We start from the raw sequence: 18,560 nt of genomic DNA, 5'->3' as shown, positions 1-18,560 counted from the left end.
TCAGTCAAAGAATCATCAATAAGTTCCAAAAATAATTATTATCATTATTTAAATGTTGTAATAAAAGAACTTCTGTCTTTTAAAGGGGAACTCCGGTATTTTCAACATTAAGCCTCTTTTCTGAGTCGTCTGCAATGTTTTAGAACCCCCCTCACCGCTTTTTTTATGTTTACTACTGTCTCCGGTATTTGCCTAATTTTGATTCATCTCAACCTGCTTCAGAATGGCAAGTCATATGCATGTCTTAAAAGGTCCGTAAAAGCACCATAAACGTCCGTTTTCAAAATCATCATGGTTACTGGTGTGCACTGGTAATCCATATCAAATTTCGTTGCGAAAAGTTTTATTTGGCAGCTCGTTCATGCTCGCACTATTTTCTTAGCGGTGGCGGAGTAATATCAACGAACATGCAGTACAAAATGTCAAATACTATGCGTTTGTTTTGTTGCTCACATTACCAGTTCAGGTTTTTAGTTACGGAATGGATTTCAATGTCAGAGCCTCTGCTCGAGGTAAAACTGTCCAGGCTGAGGTTCAAGCCGGATGTGATGACATTGAGCTTTTCCTGCAGAAGCGTGCATCTAAATTTTTCCACTGCCCTTTGACCTCTGGCTTTTTACAGCAACTCTGCCCATGTGAGACTCTGCCATCCCACACCAACTACAAAAACAAGGAAATCACTGCAACCTGGTTTTCCTCTGCTGCTCTCTGCACACTCCAGCACGGCTCTGGCTTGTTCCAAACATACCGTTGAGGGAAATCGAGCTCGTACAACACTGTCCTGGTTTCACAAAGCCATGCCAGGGTCGCATCCGCTTATTGTTTTGTGACGCAAACATGACCACGAGTCAATAATCCAATGGAAAAATGTGAGCTGTCAATACACAAAGAGAGGTCTCACCCCTTCAAACACTGTCCCCTTGTTTTAATCTGCTCTATAATGAGACACTGAGCACAGAGGAATGTCGAGGAGATGAAGCAAAATAAACTCAATGGTTTAATGGTCAGGCTAATTACAGGCAGTTACAGTACAAAACACCAACAATGGCAGCAAATTTAGCCAAGGGTTGATCACATACAACAACAAACCCATATTTTAAACCGATTTTTGAAGTCTTGGCTTGTTATCCGTCTATCTCATTGTGGTATTTCAGACTTCCTAGACAATATACAGAAGAATGCTCCCAAGAACTTTCTTTGATTTAATATCCTACCCGACAGTTCCCAGTAAAAACAGAGGAAGTTCTCCATCAGGTCATCTGATTCAGAGGCCTGTGATGCATGGTGTGTGGGGTTTAAAGGGCTATGGACACGCCCTGTGCAAAAGGCTGGTTAGACAGTGGAGCTGATAAGGCATGCAGCAGGTCATTTCTGGGAAGCACAAGTTGACACCACGGCAGGGAAGGATGGGAGTGAGCGCGGTGGTAATCATTGGTTTTCCTGGTTAGCGACACAGAGACCCCTTGCCTCCTGTGTTTGGACTGCTCTGTCATGCACTTCCTCTGTGCTCCACTTCCTTTACGACTACAGCAGACTGGCTGAGATGAGTCAGCAGCAACCTGACTCACACTCTGATTTTATTGCAGCTTCCAGACACCTTGTGCTTTTTACCGTCAAAACTCAAGGTAGGGAGGAAATCATATAATTGTATAATCCTCCATTCCACAAAGCTGCTTTCAAAGTTGGAAGATAAAGAAATGCTGCCGAGCAGCAAGTAATCCTCAGGTCCTGTAGTTAATAAAGAAAGACAGTATTATAGCGTGTAGCTTGATTCACTTTGTAGGTTTTAAACATCTGCCCAGCTGTTGCTACAAAGATCACCATGAAATGTGATAATATTCCATCTCCAAGTTAATTTGGAAGGTCTTTGGTCATCAATTGACTCTGTATGTAATGCAATCATCATGTCAACATTTTTGTTGGTCCAGCACCAGTATGAATACATCTATTCAAATATACATCAGCAAATTTAAGGCATTATTGGTTTCCAAATCTGAGAGCAAATGTTAAGAAACTAGCTAAAGATGATGAACTTGGTACAGCGTTGTGCAAAGGCCTTGAGCCACTCCTTATTTTGCTTCCAAGCAATCACACTTTCTTGTAATCTTGGTCTTGAGCAATAGTTCTCCAGGCTTTCTGAAGGTTTTTCAAAGTTTATTCATTGTCTAAGTCATTGATTTTCAATGTACTCCTTGTACCTGAAGAGGAATGAGTTTTTCGTTTGTCAAGCTACTTAATACTAACCTATGAGTCATTCAAGCATAAGAAAGGCACCTAAATTCAGAGGATGAACCAGTGTCATGTCTATACATAACAGACAACTTAGCAGAAAGTTACATCAAACTGTCAAAATAATACAGTGTGACAGAAAATAGTGTTTTTGCAGCAACAAGGTGATTCCCAAAGAGCTATTAGCTGAAAACTTAGCATATCTCAGCATGGTGTGCAGTGCGTCTTAAAACATTTGAGGAAACTGGACGAGTGGAGGAGAAAGTGTCAAACTCCGTGTAAAGATAGCCGACCGTCACAGAGCACGGAGTGAATGAGCTGTTCTGCAGCGGTGTGCGTCGATGATGTCATCCCAGTAGATGTGTGTGTAGAAAGGTCCTGATAGCCCCAATAACAACAACACGGCAGCTATGAGCTAACAGTGCAATAGTACACATTCATTCATTCATTTGTCTTAAAGTATTGGTGAAATAAAGACAGATAATGCCTTATTTAGAGGCTGTATTGTCAATGCCCCGTTCACTCCCGTTATATGGATATACGCAGATCTCGAGTGATCTTAATAGCGTCCGAAGGACGCCGACTTTCACCAAACTGTTATCGTGAGTAGATGAACGTATTTTATGCCAGAAATAAGGTCCAGGTTTAAAAAAAATAAATAACTTCCCCTTTAAGTTGACCTGAGGATATTTAGTCACCAACCTGAGTCATAAAGTTGTTACAATCATGAGGTGATAAAATGAATACCATAAGCTTCCACACTGACCTCTCCCTTCTTCACCGTCATGGACTGCCTACGAGGTGTGATCTCTTCATTAATACTGGACAGAAAGTTCTGGGAGATGCGCAGGGCGTCCTGTAACAGCAGGTAGTCCGGGTGGCTGCAGGGCGTGTGCTTCAATAAGTCCTTCAACAGAAAATAAAAATACAATTCAGCCTTGAAAGGGAAATGTTCTGCATGTGGAGAAGGTGAGGCTCCAGATAATTACAAGGCAGATCGACTTACATGCAGAACAAGTGTGCTGCGCGTCACTCTGTCCACAGGCTTGTAGAGAAGAGCTGCGGAGGAAGAAGAGTCAGTTCAACAGGCTTCGTCACAGTTCACCTGCTACTCATAGCGATATTGATTAATGCAGAGGCTGGCTATTCATTTGACTCAGTACTCACTTTCCAGTGAATTTTTAGCTGACTGGTCTTTGCAGTCCTTTGTGCTTCTGACTTTCAGATTCTGGGCAGGGAGATGACATCAGAGGGAAGGGTGAGGGGCCAAACAAATAAAGGAATCCACTCATTGATCTCAAAGTAACTCCCCCACAGGGCAATTAAAACAATCAGCACCACTGCAGCCGTGCAGCTCTCCAACGCAGATGAAAACTGCCCTGTCATCACTTGTTACAGGCAGCGGTGTAACATCAAACGCTTCCTGATGCAGTCCTGCTGTGCGTGGCGTGACTACATACCTCAGATATCTCTGCAAACTGAGCGTTTGCCTGGCAGCACTTGTCCGCCGTCTCCACAGCAACCTTATAGTTGTCCACAAAGGCCCGGTACACTCCGAGCTGGCTTGCCTATACGGACACAGAACAGATTAGACTCATTCCATAACCGAAGACGAAGTTCAGTAATCAGTGATAAGGGTTAGGGTTAGTGGTTAGGGTTCTTTAATGCTTTTAATCCAACAACAAAAACTGAGGTAACTCCCATCCATCAGCATTTTGCGTCATTTACTGCATATCTTGTGGTGTAGAGAGACTTTTATCTGGCCAGGAGATGACTCCAGGCAGTCTACTCAGATCCAACATTACAGCCAGAAACTACCACCTTCTCTCCCTGCCAGCCTCCTCTCTTTTAACAATCATTAATGATCAAGGACTGACATTTAAGGAGCACTTTAATCAGAATTTTAAAATTGCTAACATGCTGAAAAATGGTCCGTTTGATAAAAAAACAGCATATAATTTGGATGCTGGGAGGTTTCGTGTTATTCGATGATTTAAAAAGTTGAAAAGGTGGGTCCGCTGCGCTCCATTTTTTAAGGTTGTAGCTCAACTCTTCAAAGTGTTACAAACCAAGCAATTGTCACAACCTTAAAGTCATATCAGCCCATCATGTGCTTTGTATTCCGCTGCTTTCAGACTTCCTCGTTTACTTTGCTGACTTTGTTTCTGCTGCATTCAAGTTAGGTCAGAGGAAGTAGATAAACAAGTTTTTGTTGCTCATGCCTAGACACATTGTCATGACTGGTTTTTCCCGCAAAAATCATCTCTTGGATTACACCACTGACATAAATTAAATGTGAGAATTCTCTCTTGTCCAAAGTATTTTCTTTTTTTTGTGTATTCTTGTAAAGTTTCTTCAAATCTTCAGATTTACTATGGCAGAGATAAGAGCCAAAGAAGCAAACAAAGCAAATGTATCACCAACACACCAGCTTCTGAAAGAGGTCCCCCACACACTGTTGGTTGCTCCAGTCTTGGACTCGGGGCAGCAGGGCGTCATAGAAGTCTTTGTGGATCTCATGAAGCTCTGTGACTTTGAAGAAGATGGTCTCAATCTGCTGGGTGGTCAGCATCGGTTGGGAAGTCGTAGCCGCAGCTCTCAGAGGCTTCATAGGCTGGACAAACAATCACAGTATTCAGAAGTGTTCCTCAGTCCACACACTGATTTCCACTAGTTTCATGTCTCTTTTCAATGCAGGGCCTGCTGGCAATGTCTCTTGTGAAAAGATTTATCTGAATTCTCCAAATATCTTAATGATATTATGCTGCACAGATATAAAATAAAATCCCCAAACGCTTTTTATATTCTGTATAGAATATACCCCTTCTTAGGGGGCTTCTCTCTTCACAGAGAAGCTAATTAAACTCAGTTGTGAGTAACTATTCGACTGGTCCAGTCCTTTATTTCCTCAGGTCACACTTTTTTAAAACATACTGGCGTCATCAAATTATTTTAGCCTCACTAAAAACAATATATTTTCTTAGTTTAAGCTCTTCATATGTTGTCTTTGTGATATGTTCAATTAAATGAAGCAAAAAGAAATGACCATTTCATGCTGTTTTTATTTCATGCCGCCTTCCAACCTTTGTGGAAATTGGCTGGTACAAGATGATTGTAAATGCTAAAGTTAGCTTACACAAACTAAGCTCTGCCAGATTAATGCTGTAGCCACTGATACTTTAAGTTCGACTCTTTGGGCAACAATGCCTTTTATCACCAAAATAGAGTTGATTTAAAGGGACACTTTGTAATTTCTTCCCCCTTCTAGTGGTGCAATTTTATTTTGCAAAGTCGAATGAATTTGCTCTATAGTGCCTCGCATTTTCAAATGTGCGTTGCAACTTCTTGAACTACGGCAGGCGGTATGTGTCAAGATTCAAGAAGCTAATAGATTCAGACTCAAGGTCCATACAAACAAAAAGACATCAAGACACACAGTACAAAGGATTACATAACACACATACAATAACACTATAAATACAGATGACAGATAACATGTCAGATAACATAAGTTGACATAGCCTTTGGTGTGCAAATCATATTCCGGGAGTTACCGGAAGTGACGTCGACGCAGCGGTAGCGTTAGCAGCAGTGTGTAGTTGCTATCTGGAAAGTGTTCTTTTAAATAAACTCCCGGTAAACTTACAAACTTTCTAATGCCTCGTTTTGTGAGTTAAGAGCCTATGTGTACTACTGTAGAAGTTTGGTAACAATCAATGCATTATTAGTGGGATAATTTACGAGATAAAATCTATTTAACATTAGCGCCAGTAATAAGCCATTCGGCGAACGTGACGTCAAAATTGCGTAATTTCCGCTTGCAGGCCTGGCGTTGGGGAAAACGCGATTCAAAGTGCTTTTTGTCCCTCTCGGCACTTCATCGTTTTTCATAGACCGGAAGGACATGGCAGCCTCCATAGAGCTTGCCCGCTCTATGTAGATACAGACAAGTTATTCTTCACTCAGGAGGATAAGTGAGATTTTTGACAGAGATAATTTTACACCAATGAGGACTAATTTATGAATGAATATGTTGATTTGAGCTAATAAATTACTTAATTTATTACATAGTGTCCCTTTAAAGCCAGGACCTTACCTGGAGCTAACAGTCAGGATCTCTATACTGCGTGGAGTTTGATCACTTCACAGTAGTGTGATACTAAACAACCTAACGAAAGAAAATTTAAAAATAATTTTTTTCCTCTTTCAAGATATATTTGGCTGAGATCAGTATGCAATCCATAGCATTTTTCAAAAGTAGCTGAACTACTAAAAAAAAATCAAGACCACTGTTGCCACTGTTGAGTAATGGCGAATGTTAAAATGTTGTTAGCGCCTACACTTTATGGGCTACTGTGATATATGTATATTGCACCTTTTCTCTCCCCTTTAAGTAAAGTGTAAACTTGCTAACATTGTTAGCATATGTGATAAGTGTTTACATACTATCAGCAGGGCCTCCAAATGGCTGAGATATATTTCCTCACTGGCCAGGATTCCCGACAGAACCCATTTTCTCATTTCCAGCCCCTTTTCCTGGTCCAGCTCCATCTAATAAAAAAAACACGAGAAGAGGAAAAAAATTTGGCAATAAGGAGATAAGACAGCATTCTCCATCCCGGAATGTGTGACACGTTAACTGTAAATGTGTGTGCTTTTTAATAAAGCGTCCAAACAAGTGAGAACCGAAAAAACTTCCCGGCTAGACATATTGTTGTTGTGAAATTTTGGAAGATCAGATTTGATTAAACTCTGTAGGAGTTTTACATTCCAGGAGGCCAGTACCAGTGACTCCTAGCATCCTATGGAAGACAAATGTGTTTCTCCTACATGAGTTATTCCAAACAGGTCAAAGACATCAGTCATCTTAGTGGGAAGAATCGCGTCAGGATCAAACTCAGAGCTGCATCAAGCTCTCCTATTATATGTGCTGGATGAAAAAGAAGCTGTATGCTGAGTGAGCCCACCCTGTACTATGATTTAAGCTTTGAAGATCAGCAAGTGTACACATCAGAGGGTAAGAATACCACAGATAGGACAAGAAAAGAGCAAAAGGGGGGGTGGGGATCTACGTCTCTATTTAACATCTGTTGAGTCAGAGTATATTTGCTAAGTATGTAAGGTCTTTTTCAGCGACGCCCTGCTCCACACTGAACAGCTCTCCCATCTGGGAGCTATGTGGTGCACTCTGTGTATTTTATTGGTGGCCTGTGGGTGCCTTAGCCGGGGTTGCTTTTTGAAAGCCTTCCTGAAAGGCCCCTACTTTTTTTCCAAATGAAGTTTAGCTCACTTGTTATTGAGAGTGCCACTCAGCCTGTGAAAAATGTTGGATGATGTGCTCTGTGGCTCAGAGAGGTTTCTGTTGTTTTAGAGTCCAAATTCATTATCAGAGATCCTAATTTATAAACTGCAGGACGTGTAGTTTGAAAGCTGTGCGGAAAAATGTTATCAAGATGTACTGTGGGAAATGTATAATCAGGTGTTGTTGAAACTCGAATGTTCCTAACTTAAAGTCAGGATATAATTTTTTAAACAACACAAATTCCTCCAGATTATAGTAATTACTGAACAATCGATCTGCTGAGTAGCTGCCACTAAATATATTACAATACTGGCTTTGTTTCAGGTTTCATATCAAGTGATTTGTTTAAGGATACAAAGCATCCACTTTATCCAGTAGAAACTAGTAAAAATACGAATTCTGCAAAGTTTGGAGCATATTTATCAATTACATGAATTTGAAACATCACATGATCACAGAATTACAAGAAGCAACGGGTTTGCAAATCCCATTTTAATCGTGGAATTTCTTTTAAAGCTTGATTGCAACCAATAAAGCGGATCTGAAATCAACTATAATGCCTAGACATAAAGAAGAACTGGGTCCACTTGGCTTAGTAGAAAATGAAAAAGATAGGCAATATACTACGTGTTGAATGGTGCGTGGAGAGCAGATAGTGAAGGACATACGGCAGCAGCGCTGACAGAAAAGGTGAGATCTTTACCGACTGCGTGGACTCCAGAGAACCGGAGGACTGGGTGTCTCGGCTGTTCCGGTTTTTGGAGCGGAGCCGTGGCGAGGAGGAAGGAGATCCAGAGAAGGATAGAGGGTCGTGGCGAGGGTGGTGCTCCTCTGAGTGCTCCAGGTCGTAGCCATATGACGGAGTGTTTTCGCTGTATGGAGCGTCTGGGAGAAACAGCCAAACAAAGGACAATAGTCACATGGTTTGCCAGTAAACTGCTAGGTCATAGAGTTAACAGAGACACTTTATGGGGCAACACATCAAACAGAAACATCACTACATGTTGTACACCAATACTGTGTCAGTGAGAACACTAAGAAAGCTGCCTGGGCCGGAGGAGGGCTGACTAAATGACCAATGCATATTAGACCAAAAAAGAATTAAGTTTGGAGTGTGAGTGTTGACATGATTATATTAGGCGCAAACTGCTTTAGGAAGATGTGCATTGCGAGTGTACCAACAGGACGTTTAAAATTTCATAGGTCATTACGTTTTAGTTCGTTTTTTAATTAATATTCCTGTTTGAGGCTGCGGTTTGTAGCGGACACGTCTGATAAACCTACAGTACACAACCTGACCAGCAATGAGCAGACCAATGGCGTAGCCACTGGTTTGTCAGGGTGTGCCGGTGCCACCCAAAGAGGCAGCCGCCTTCCCCTTCAAATTGAGAGCTGCGCAGTGCGCACAGGTAAGCAGCAATATCGTTGTGTCCTTTACTCTGCTGCTAAGCCCAATAGTTGTGTTCAGGTGGTTAAATAGCTTTGTTGATCATGTGTAAAGTGAATATGTTATGGCTCTGTGAGAATGCATGAGTATGCGCAAGAGTGTGTTATATTTCACTATGTTCATCTTATTGGGCACGCAATGTCTGTGTGTGTGTGTGCTATGTTTTTGCGGTGTTTTTTGAGAACACAAATTGTGCTTTTTGTATTACTTTGTTATTGATTTATTTGAGCACACGTCACATGTGTGAATGTTTAGACCTGCTGTGAACTATTGTTGACTATTACTGCTGAGAACGCACACAACGTGTGGATATGTTTTGTGTTAATAATGTTGTATTCGAGAGATACATTCTTTTGAATGCTTGTGGAGATGTAACACTCTGTTGAAAATAAATTTGGCACACCCATTATTTGCTGGTGCACACCCAGTGTCTTTTTCCTGGCTACGCCAGTGGAGCAGACACACAGATTTGGTGACATACCTGTCAATATTACAGAGCATTTAGCAGCTAAGGTATCAAACCCTCACGAACTGGCTACAAATATCTGACAACGCATGCATCATGTGAGCAAAAACAATCCAAGTGATAAAAGTTCTGAAAGATGTGTAATTAAGCAAATATTTTCTCCAACCTTCACCTTTAACATCTTAAATGGTCTAATACAGTGTTCACGGCTTCTTTTGCAGCCCATAAGTGGCAGAAAAACCTAAGTGCTGCTTTAAGGTAGCGTTTAACACTTGGAAAACACTGGTCATACGCCAGTGTTGTGGCCCTATCTTTTGAAGTCCTGACTCAGACTTACTCTATCACCTCTGTTACACAGTTAACATCATGTTGACCCGTGTACAGATTAATGAATAAATCAGAGGTGGGTTTTTATAAAGTTACCACATATTACAGTGTCAGTTTCACCATGTTTCCTAAAGAAATTCCACAATGAATTTAAAGCAATCAAGTTGTCCGAAGAAGGCAGCTACACAGAGCTGAATGTAAAGTGTTCGCCTGTCAGAAGAAGAAACTGACAAAGCTCAACCATTTTTGGATGTACATGAGAGAAAAAATTTAGTTAATTGTTATTATTCTTTCATGTCAGAGAGCTCCGGCTACATTTCTTCTCAAGAACAAGAAACAGCTGGTCTTATTTGGAGCAGGTGTCTTAATCTAGGATACAAAAATCACTTCAGGTGAACATTAAAGCTTTCTTTTTGGGCAGTTTTCTTCATGCAAAATCCGATGTTTCAGGTAAAAGTTTAACAAGACAGCAGTTAATTCACTATTAACTACTGGTGCACATGATAGAATCGGGGCTCACCATGAAATGCAGAAAAATGCTCGATAAATTCAAGGTTAGGAAAACCCTTGCAAGTCCAATACAAGTTATTACACCAGTGCTCTCAGTTAACAAAAAAATACTTTGAAGAGAGCTCCTGTGTTTTCATATGAAATCCTCTTTTACCCTTCATAAACCTGTGACCTAGATAAATCCATCCTACACCCTGTTCCAGCCAACCAGGGCTGATGCCAGGTGAGTGGATCAGCCTGAGAAAAGGCCTGGCGAACACATGCACTCGGCTCACGCCAGACTTATTACACAGTGTGATCTCTTCAGTGTGTGGGTGTAATATTCACTTTAGATCGAGTTAATCAAAGACATCGCAAGGCACAGACAGCAGCGGGGTTCTTTGGAAAAGCCTGTAAAATATGCATAAAATACAGCTCTGTCTGGGACGTGTTACAATACATGTAAGAAGTATATGTTTTTTATTGTTATTATTATAACCTTTATTTAACCAGGAAGATCCAATTGAGATTAAGAACCTCTTTTTCAAGGGAGACCTGGCCAAGATAGGGAGCAGCAAATACAAAACACAGTTACAAATTACACAGATAAAAACACAAACAAATGAAAGAAATTAAATTGAATTTACAAGCAGATTATGAAAAACAAGTACATGTAGTGGAGTCGGCCTCAAGTGTCCTCAGTTTGGATTTGAAGGCACTCAAAGAGATTAACCCTGTTAGTTTCCAGTCCTTCTGCAACATATTCCATGCTAGAGGTGCAGAGTAGCCAAAAGCCTTTTTACCCAATTCAGTACAGGTATATGGAACAGAAAGCAACACGTAGTCTTGAGAACAGAAGGAGTAAGGACCAGTACCTCTCTGTGCAATTAAGAAACAAATAAAGGAAGGCAGTAGACCAAGTAATGCCTTATATATATAAAAGTATAACAATGACTAAGTCTTCGGGTGGCCAAAGCAGCCCATCCAACTCGCGTGTATAACTCACAGTGGTGTGTCAATGGTTTACAGTTAGTAATGAACCTCAGAGGCATGATAGACCGTTTCAACCATGTAGAGATATTTAGCAGAAGCATTCATGTATAAAAGATCTCCATAATCCAACACAGGTAAAAAGGTAGCAGCAACAAGTCGTTTTTTTTTACATTAAAAGAAAAGCACAATGCTGTTGCATTGTCATCCACGTGATTTCTGTCTTTTTAGTCTCCCTTAAAGCTGCAGTCTGCAACTCTTTTTCAAGCATAATGCCTGGAACTGTCCGGGGATTCTGAAAGTAGTACATTAAATACCCCAATACAAAAAAAAAAATTAGTTCTCTAGGTCCCCTATATGTCCCGCTAGATCCCTCCAAAGCCAGCAGGTTTGTTTACAAAATTGCAGACCGGACCGGTAAAAGGTAACCAATCAGGTTACGAGCTGGGCTCTGCTGCCTGTCAATCACCGATTGTGCACGCGCGATACAAGGTAGGCTCGTCCCCACGCTTATTTATCTAGACTATTGAACTTCATTACGGGCTAGTCTACTTACTGTGTCTTCCATGATCGCAAATGACAGGTGAGTTGATGAATGAGGAGTCGTGTACGCGCATCTGGCGTGCACGTAGACGTGCACGAGTTCTCATGTGTTTTGATGGGGCGGGACAGGAAGTTGAATAACTTTTTATTTTTCGGTTAAAAAATAAGCATTTCTTGCATTTTGCGACTACGGAGGTCACCGTTTTCAACTTCAAGCGTTCTGATAGATCATGTAAACTCTTAAAATGCCAAAAATTAGGACTTTACGTATGACAACAACAAATCCTGCAGACTGCAGCTTTAAGAGAAGGAACAACAGCTTGTGCATCCTGTAATTACAGTCATCCATCACGACTCACCAGCACTCATAATCATTATCATTACCATTATTATGGTCAAGTATGTGGCGGCTTGTGGATACAGGGCACATCTCAGAATCAGATTCAGTTGTAATAAATACGTTTTTGGTGACTAAAATGTCTAAGAATGTGGAGTATATTAAGGAGGCCACCAAAATGCTTTACCGAAATTTGAAAACAGGAAAGAGAGGATCCTAGAAACTGGGGGTAGATGAAGACAAGTGACTCTGTAGAGTCCTGGAGGAGGGCAAGAGAAAGGACGGCAACCACAAAGGCCGCGACAAAGGGCTCAAACAAACAGAGGCTCAGCAGGGAGGAGAGAACTGCTTTGACTGCGTGAAGAAGAAACTACTGCAGTACAAACAGCTTCAGAGTCCATGTGAAAGGTGACTCTGTGCAAGAGAGAAATTAAACATCAGGCAAAGAATGAATAATATATCCTCTCTCAGGAAGCGGCCTAAGAGCCAAAAACTATTTAAACCAACTGAAAAGAAACAGCCAAACCTCCCAGGAACATTTCGACCAAGTAAGGACGGGGAATTAAAAACGAGTTCTTAACAGTTCTTTAACACACAGGGCTCACTTTGCTGCGGTCAGTGTGAGAAAGTGGACATTACAATAGATCCTCAGTGAGAGCAGTTGTTGTGGCGATCACAAGGACGGCTACTGAGGAAGTGTCCGTGCAGGTCTGCCCGGAAAATTCAGCAATTCATCTGCTTCAGAGCGGAAGCAGGCTTTCCACACAAGGTCATCTCTGTACAAGCAGCCCTCACTGCTACTCCAAACACTTTACATCCAGAGCCTTCACACTTTAAAGTAAGTGTGTAACCATATCTAAGATCTAAGAGAAAAATTGGATTTAAATCGGTTTCTAATCACCTTCCCAAATTAACTCTTCTACTTTCGTTAACTTAGAGTGAATTGAGTCTATCAACTTGTGCTGCAGGTCTTTTTACACGTGAGAATGACAACGCTACGGCCACAAAAGGCACACAGGAGAGGGAAGCAGAGTTTGAACATACACAACTGAAAAATGGAGGATCATAACTCTAGAATGGGCAACGGAGAGGCAATCAATGTTGTCAAAGAAGCGAAAACATAAAGAGGCTAAGCGCTTTCGTGATAGGCAAATGTAGGTGACAAGAACACACACTGGTGTGGCTTTGGCAAAGATATTGCATATGAAGAACAAAGATCTTTAGAATGACGCCAAAATAACTTGTTTTCACCTCAACAGGTCATTTAGTCTGTTGATGCAACATGTCGGGAGGTGGCTGCTAACTCTAACATGACCACTAGATGTCAGGAATTGCGATTTACTGTTTTTTTTTTTTTTTTTAAAAAGGGCTGACCTTTATCCTTTTAGCACAAGTAAGCCCACATGAGTTTTAAGAATCTGTGATAACCCGTGGTTTCAGAATGATGTCTCTGAAGTGAAAACACAGGGTGTTCCCCAAGGCTCTGTCTTTGGACCCATCTTATTTACGGTTTTACAGCTGTGGAATCGCAGCTTTGCGCTTAATTGCAATGTTTATGTAGATGACGCAACAGGATATACTCGTTCAGATTTTATTCGCAGTTTGCCTTTAGTTCTCTACTATGCAAAGAAAAAGAGGATTTTGTTTTCAAATGCAGGAAATCTTGACAATGTTAGCTGAAAAGTACCAATGTTATAAGTTAAAAAGCTGATTTTCAAATTCGAACTGATTTTCATTTGAAAAATCCAAAAGTGATCCATAATATCCTTGAATCGATTTTTATTATATGCCAATTTTCGGTGTCATCTGTGCAAGGAATCTCATTACACATGACATAGGCTGTAGCACTGACACATGTGTCTTCCGAGTCAAGACAGATGTGTGGCAGCATTTTCGATTTAGAAATTGTGTTGATCGAGAGGAGGTTGGAAAAAGCACAGCAAAATAATGTACCAAAAAGTGCATTTTATTTGTTGTACTTACTGTTTTGTAATTACTTTTGTGAATCGATTCAGGAACCAGGTATTGACACCCAGCCTTATTAAGGGTGCAACACGACAAACATTTCTGCTTTTGGCTTGGTAAAAGAGCTGCTTTTAACATCAAAGTTGCTGTTGACTAAACTAAAATCACAAGTAAAACTGTTTTTCTTTATTAACATTGTGTAGTTTTCCTTTCTGCATTAGACAGCTAGTTCACATCTTCACATTGTGACAGCAGCAGACTCCCCCTTAGTACAACAATGTTCTCGACTACCCTGTAAAAACTGCCTATTACTGGAGACAGAAAAGGAGACACAGAAAGGGAGCTCAAGATAATGAAGTGACCCCAAGCTTCTGTGGGACAAACCAAAGCAAACAGATTCCAAGAAGGAAACGTCTCAGGATCCCAAAGATTCACTGCCAGTAAACCACAGGACATACTCACAATTCCCGTGTTCACACACCGATGTGTGTACAAGGATGACCCACATGATATTAGGTAGTTTTAAGATTTATACTATATTTATATTATATTCTATACTATATTGATACTGAAACTTGAACCAATAAGTACAACATAAATAGCACACAAAAACACATCCTAATATACACAAAATAATCTGAACTACCGTAATATAAACAACAAAGAAATATGAGCATTTTATTTGATTTATTAACTACATTCAATGGCTCAACTCTTCATGTAAAAAAAAAATAAAAAATTGTAATCAACCGTCTCCACCTGTTAATACTGGGATGTGACGCTGGTGTCCTGGTTTATAATCAGATTTATTTCGTTCAGTCTAAAACGCCTTTTCAGATCACACAGCTGGCACATCTGCCTCGCTCCATAATCAACCAACACACATGTAAAGATATCTGTACATCCAGCTGTAAATTCAGTGGTTTCTGGCTGAAGTTTCATTTGTAGATACAAAGAAAACAGTTTTTCATTGATTCAAAGTGTGGAACTGCTCCGTAACATATTAGAGCAGAAGTTATCAACACTGCAGTAACCAAATAAATGTCACTACATTTAACAGAAAGTTTTATAAAGTTGGAGGGTGGAAAAGATGTCCAAGAAGTTCTTCCCTGTCTAATACCCAGCTATGTGCAGCTTAAAATCGTTTCAACTGTGCAATAGAGACGTAATAAATACATCCTAATGACGTTACATAAGGCAGCTGAGCCCGACAGATGTGGTCGTGAGCTGTGTGGATCAGAAAGAAGCTGATCCAGTATTTCAGCCCTCTCTGAACTCTGTAATTCTGTTTTTCAAGAATTTCATTTGATGCTTTCAATAAACCACACAAACCGAAATGCTTTGTTTTTTTCCTGACGGGCACCCTGAAGACACTTAAAAATAGAAGCCAAGGATATATATCTATATATAGATATATATCTATATATCTAAGTCAAACATCTGGTTCCTAACTCTCAAGCTGGCTTCTGGGGAGTAATCAGTCATCACAAAGCACTTTTCCTTCCTCAAGCATGTAAACAGGAGTCATGCTCAGTGGACACACAGCGGTTTAATACCACAGGCATGCTGGATGGCCCATTGATGACAAAGCAAAGACACACTTAAATCCCTTATCCTAATCCATAGAGATGAACTATGAGCGGGGGTGACAGATGTGCACCAGAGACACTGACACAGCATCAGAGATTCTCTGCCACAGAAATAATGATGTGGCCTTGTTTTAGTATGAGGACAAAATGAGGGGAGGATGCTCTTATGTATAGCCTATTTTGTTTTTCTGATGTTAGGCCCGACAGCTTGTGGTTGTTTTCAAAATGCCATCATCACATGGCACACACATGAAAGCCTTCTAAGTTCACAGCAGCGTATCTTATAGATTCACTCTCTAATCTCTTTTGGAGAAAAAAAAAAGATGGAAGTAACACTCTAATGCCACCAACAGTCAACCAGTCAATGTTTTACTTATCAGAGCATAACAAAAACAAATCATCTGGTCCTTAGCACGTCTGCAAATGAGGTGAATACAAACTCAGATCAACAACAGCATGTGACTTGCGTGCATTGCACAGTGTCATTGTATATTTAACAACATGACAAAAACGCAGAAGTAGTCTGTGACGTACCAGCACCAGCTTTCAGCAGCAATAAGTTGAAGTAATTGTTTCTGAATGACGTTATCAGTCTCTCACATGGTTGTGGAGGAATTTTGGCCCACTCTTGTTTCCAACATTGCTTCAGTTCATTGAGGTTTGCAGCATTGGTTTATGCACAGCTCTCTTAAGGTCCCACCTTAAGTCCAGACTTCAGACAGGTTGAAGTCTGGACTTTGACTGGACCATTGCAACACTTTGATTCTTTCTGTTGTAGATATGCTGTGTTTGGTTTTCTCCAAACGTGCTGCTGTGCATTATAACCAAACATCTCCACTTTGGTCTGGTCTGTCCAAAGGACATTGTTCCAGAAGTCTTGTGGTTTGTTCAGATGTAACTTTACAAACTAAGCTGTGCTGCCATGTTCTTTTTAGAGAGAAGAGGCTTTCTTCTTCAACCCTTCAAAATAAGCCATACTCGTTCAGTCTTTCTCTTTCTGTACTGTCATGAACTTTAACCTTTAACATGCTAACTGAGGCCTGTAGAGTCTGAGATGTAGCTCTTGGGTTTTTGACCTTGGGGTGAACTTGCTGAGACCTCCACTCATGGGAATATTGAGAGCTGTCTTGCTTTTTACCATCTTAATGTCTGTGGAAGCGGTAAGCGTGGACTTCTTCTACACTTTGGCTTAGTCTTTATCCAGTAAATAAAAACACGGTGTGATATGTCATGTGTTACTGTACATCTGAGGTTGTTTTACCCACCTTTAAGTCTTGATAAGAACCAGGTGATTTATTACCTGACACATAAAACTTGGTGTACTCTCTTTTTACCATGACTGTACCTGAACCTTTATTTAGCATTGCTATAGAGAGCAGCAGATAAAACATCAATTCTGCTTAAATAATGGGATCAAATTCAGTCACCAGTTCCCAAAAGTAAAAATCAAAGAGCAAAAAAGGTCAACAACAAGCAACATCCATATTTACCCTTTTCTCCACAGGGAAAACAGAATATTGCCCTGTCTCATGTGCAAAGGCACATTCAGAACTAACTCATGGCTCCCCACTACGAACATATTGACCATCCACACAAAGACCAGACAGCTGATGGACAAAATTTAGATAAAAAGCTCCAAAAATAAACACTGCAAACAAATGTTGGATTGATCCTGCTCAGAAAGGGCTGGAATTGATTTCTAAGCACATAGAATTTACCATAAAAAAACAAAAGTGCATTGAAGGACACACATCCTGTCACTTCTCTAATGGTCATATAGATCTAGGGTGAAAAGTAGCACCTTCAGAGAGAAAGCAACAGAAGATGCCAATGTGAGATGTTGTTAAAAGCTTAGCACCACTTTATGACTCCAGTAAATGGATTCTCCTTCAGACTGCGCCGTCACTGGGGAGACAGAGCAAACAGAGGGGAGCGGGTTGAAGGCGGATGGCCTTTCAGATACCTGATGTGGTGACCCCAGCCTGCATCTCCTATAATGTTCCACACTTTATAGCAAGTGGGGGAGTCTTGATGGATCTTGTTCAGTTTGTTTTCATGCACAGTCAAGTCAGACTATGGTTATAACATGGCAGGGTCATTTAAATTGACTATTCTCTTTCAGAGAGCAATCAATTTAACGACTGAAATATGTTCGACTTCACTATGATGGGTGTCAATATGACACCTTTCATCCTGTTTTATTGGGCTTTACTTACATCACTGACCAAAAAAAAGGGCCAACTGTTATCGATCACTGAATTGGACATCTCTACAGCACAGTACATTTTGTACATAATGACATGAATGCCATCCTTTGTGGTTATTCTCTGTTGTCATTAGCCTTTTGTGTCAAATCTGGGTCCAAACATGGGACATAATCTGTAGAGCATGTACTTAATACCAAAGTGTAAATGCAGGAGCAATTCAACTTTATCTGGGTGTATTAGTCCACCTCAAAAAACTTCAAGAAACTACAATTTGTTTAGATGTTAAGTGCATCTTTACGTGTGTTTTAAAAGTCTGGTTTTAGTTGGACTTGGACCATGTAAACAATATTCAAAGACGGGTTTAGGCTCGATGGCTAGCTAGGATATTAGGTTGTGTCAGTGCTAGACGAAGTAAAAGCTGACGATAGTCAACAATTTAAAGTGAGATGGGGGGCGTCTGTATGAAAACACAACCATGTAGGAGTCTTCATATAAGATATCAGTGAGGATCAGAGTGCTGAACACTTAAATCTCAACATTCGCATGTGTAATGAGGCTAAAAAAGTCATACGCCAGCTGTGTGTTTTGGCAAACTGTAACAATGTTAGCCCATAAAACATCATCACATCCTGGCTCATGTGAAGTGTCTGCTGGACTGGGAGGGCCTTT

The 18,560-nt window shown here is 40.6% G+C and overlaps 1 protein-coding gene across 1 annotated transcript in view; it reads right to left on the bottom strand.

Moving 5' to 3' along the window:
- The window catches only part of LOC142382432 (breakpoint cluster region protein), a 35,635-nt gene that overhangs the window by 10,168 nt on the left and 6,907 nt on the right, over positions 1-18,560 (bottom strand). The window contains exons 2-8 of the mRNA XM_075468270.1: positions 8,235-8,416; positions 6,676-6,780; positions 4,658-4,843; positions 3,690-3,797; positions 3,397-3,457; positions 3,236-3,288; positions 2,996-3,136 (exon numbers count right to left, since the gene is read on the bottom strand). Of these exons, the coding sequence (XP_075324385.1) occupies positions 2,996-3,136; positions 3,236-3,288; positions 3,397-3,457; positions 3,690-3,797; positions 4,658-4,843; positions 6,676-6,780; positions 8,235-8,416 (836 nt within the window). The remainder of the gene's footprint in view (positions 1-2,995; positions 3,137-3,235; positions 3,289-3,396; positions 3,458-3,689; positions 3,798-4,657; positions 4,844-6,675; positions 6,781-8,234; positions 8,417-18,560) is intronic.

Source organism: Odontesthes bonariensis, chromosome 6, assembly GCF_027942865.1.
Source record: "Odontesthes bonariensis isolate fOdoBon6 chromosome 6, fOdoBon6.hap1, whole genome shotgun sequence".
NCBI lineage: Eukaryota > Metazoa > Chordata > Actinopteri > Atheriniformes > Atherinopsidae > Odontesthes > Odontesthes bonariensis.
Note: the sequence above shows the minus strand (reverse complement) of the source record. Positions and strands in the feature narration are given on the sequence as shown.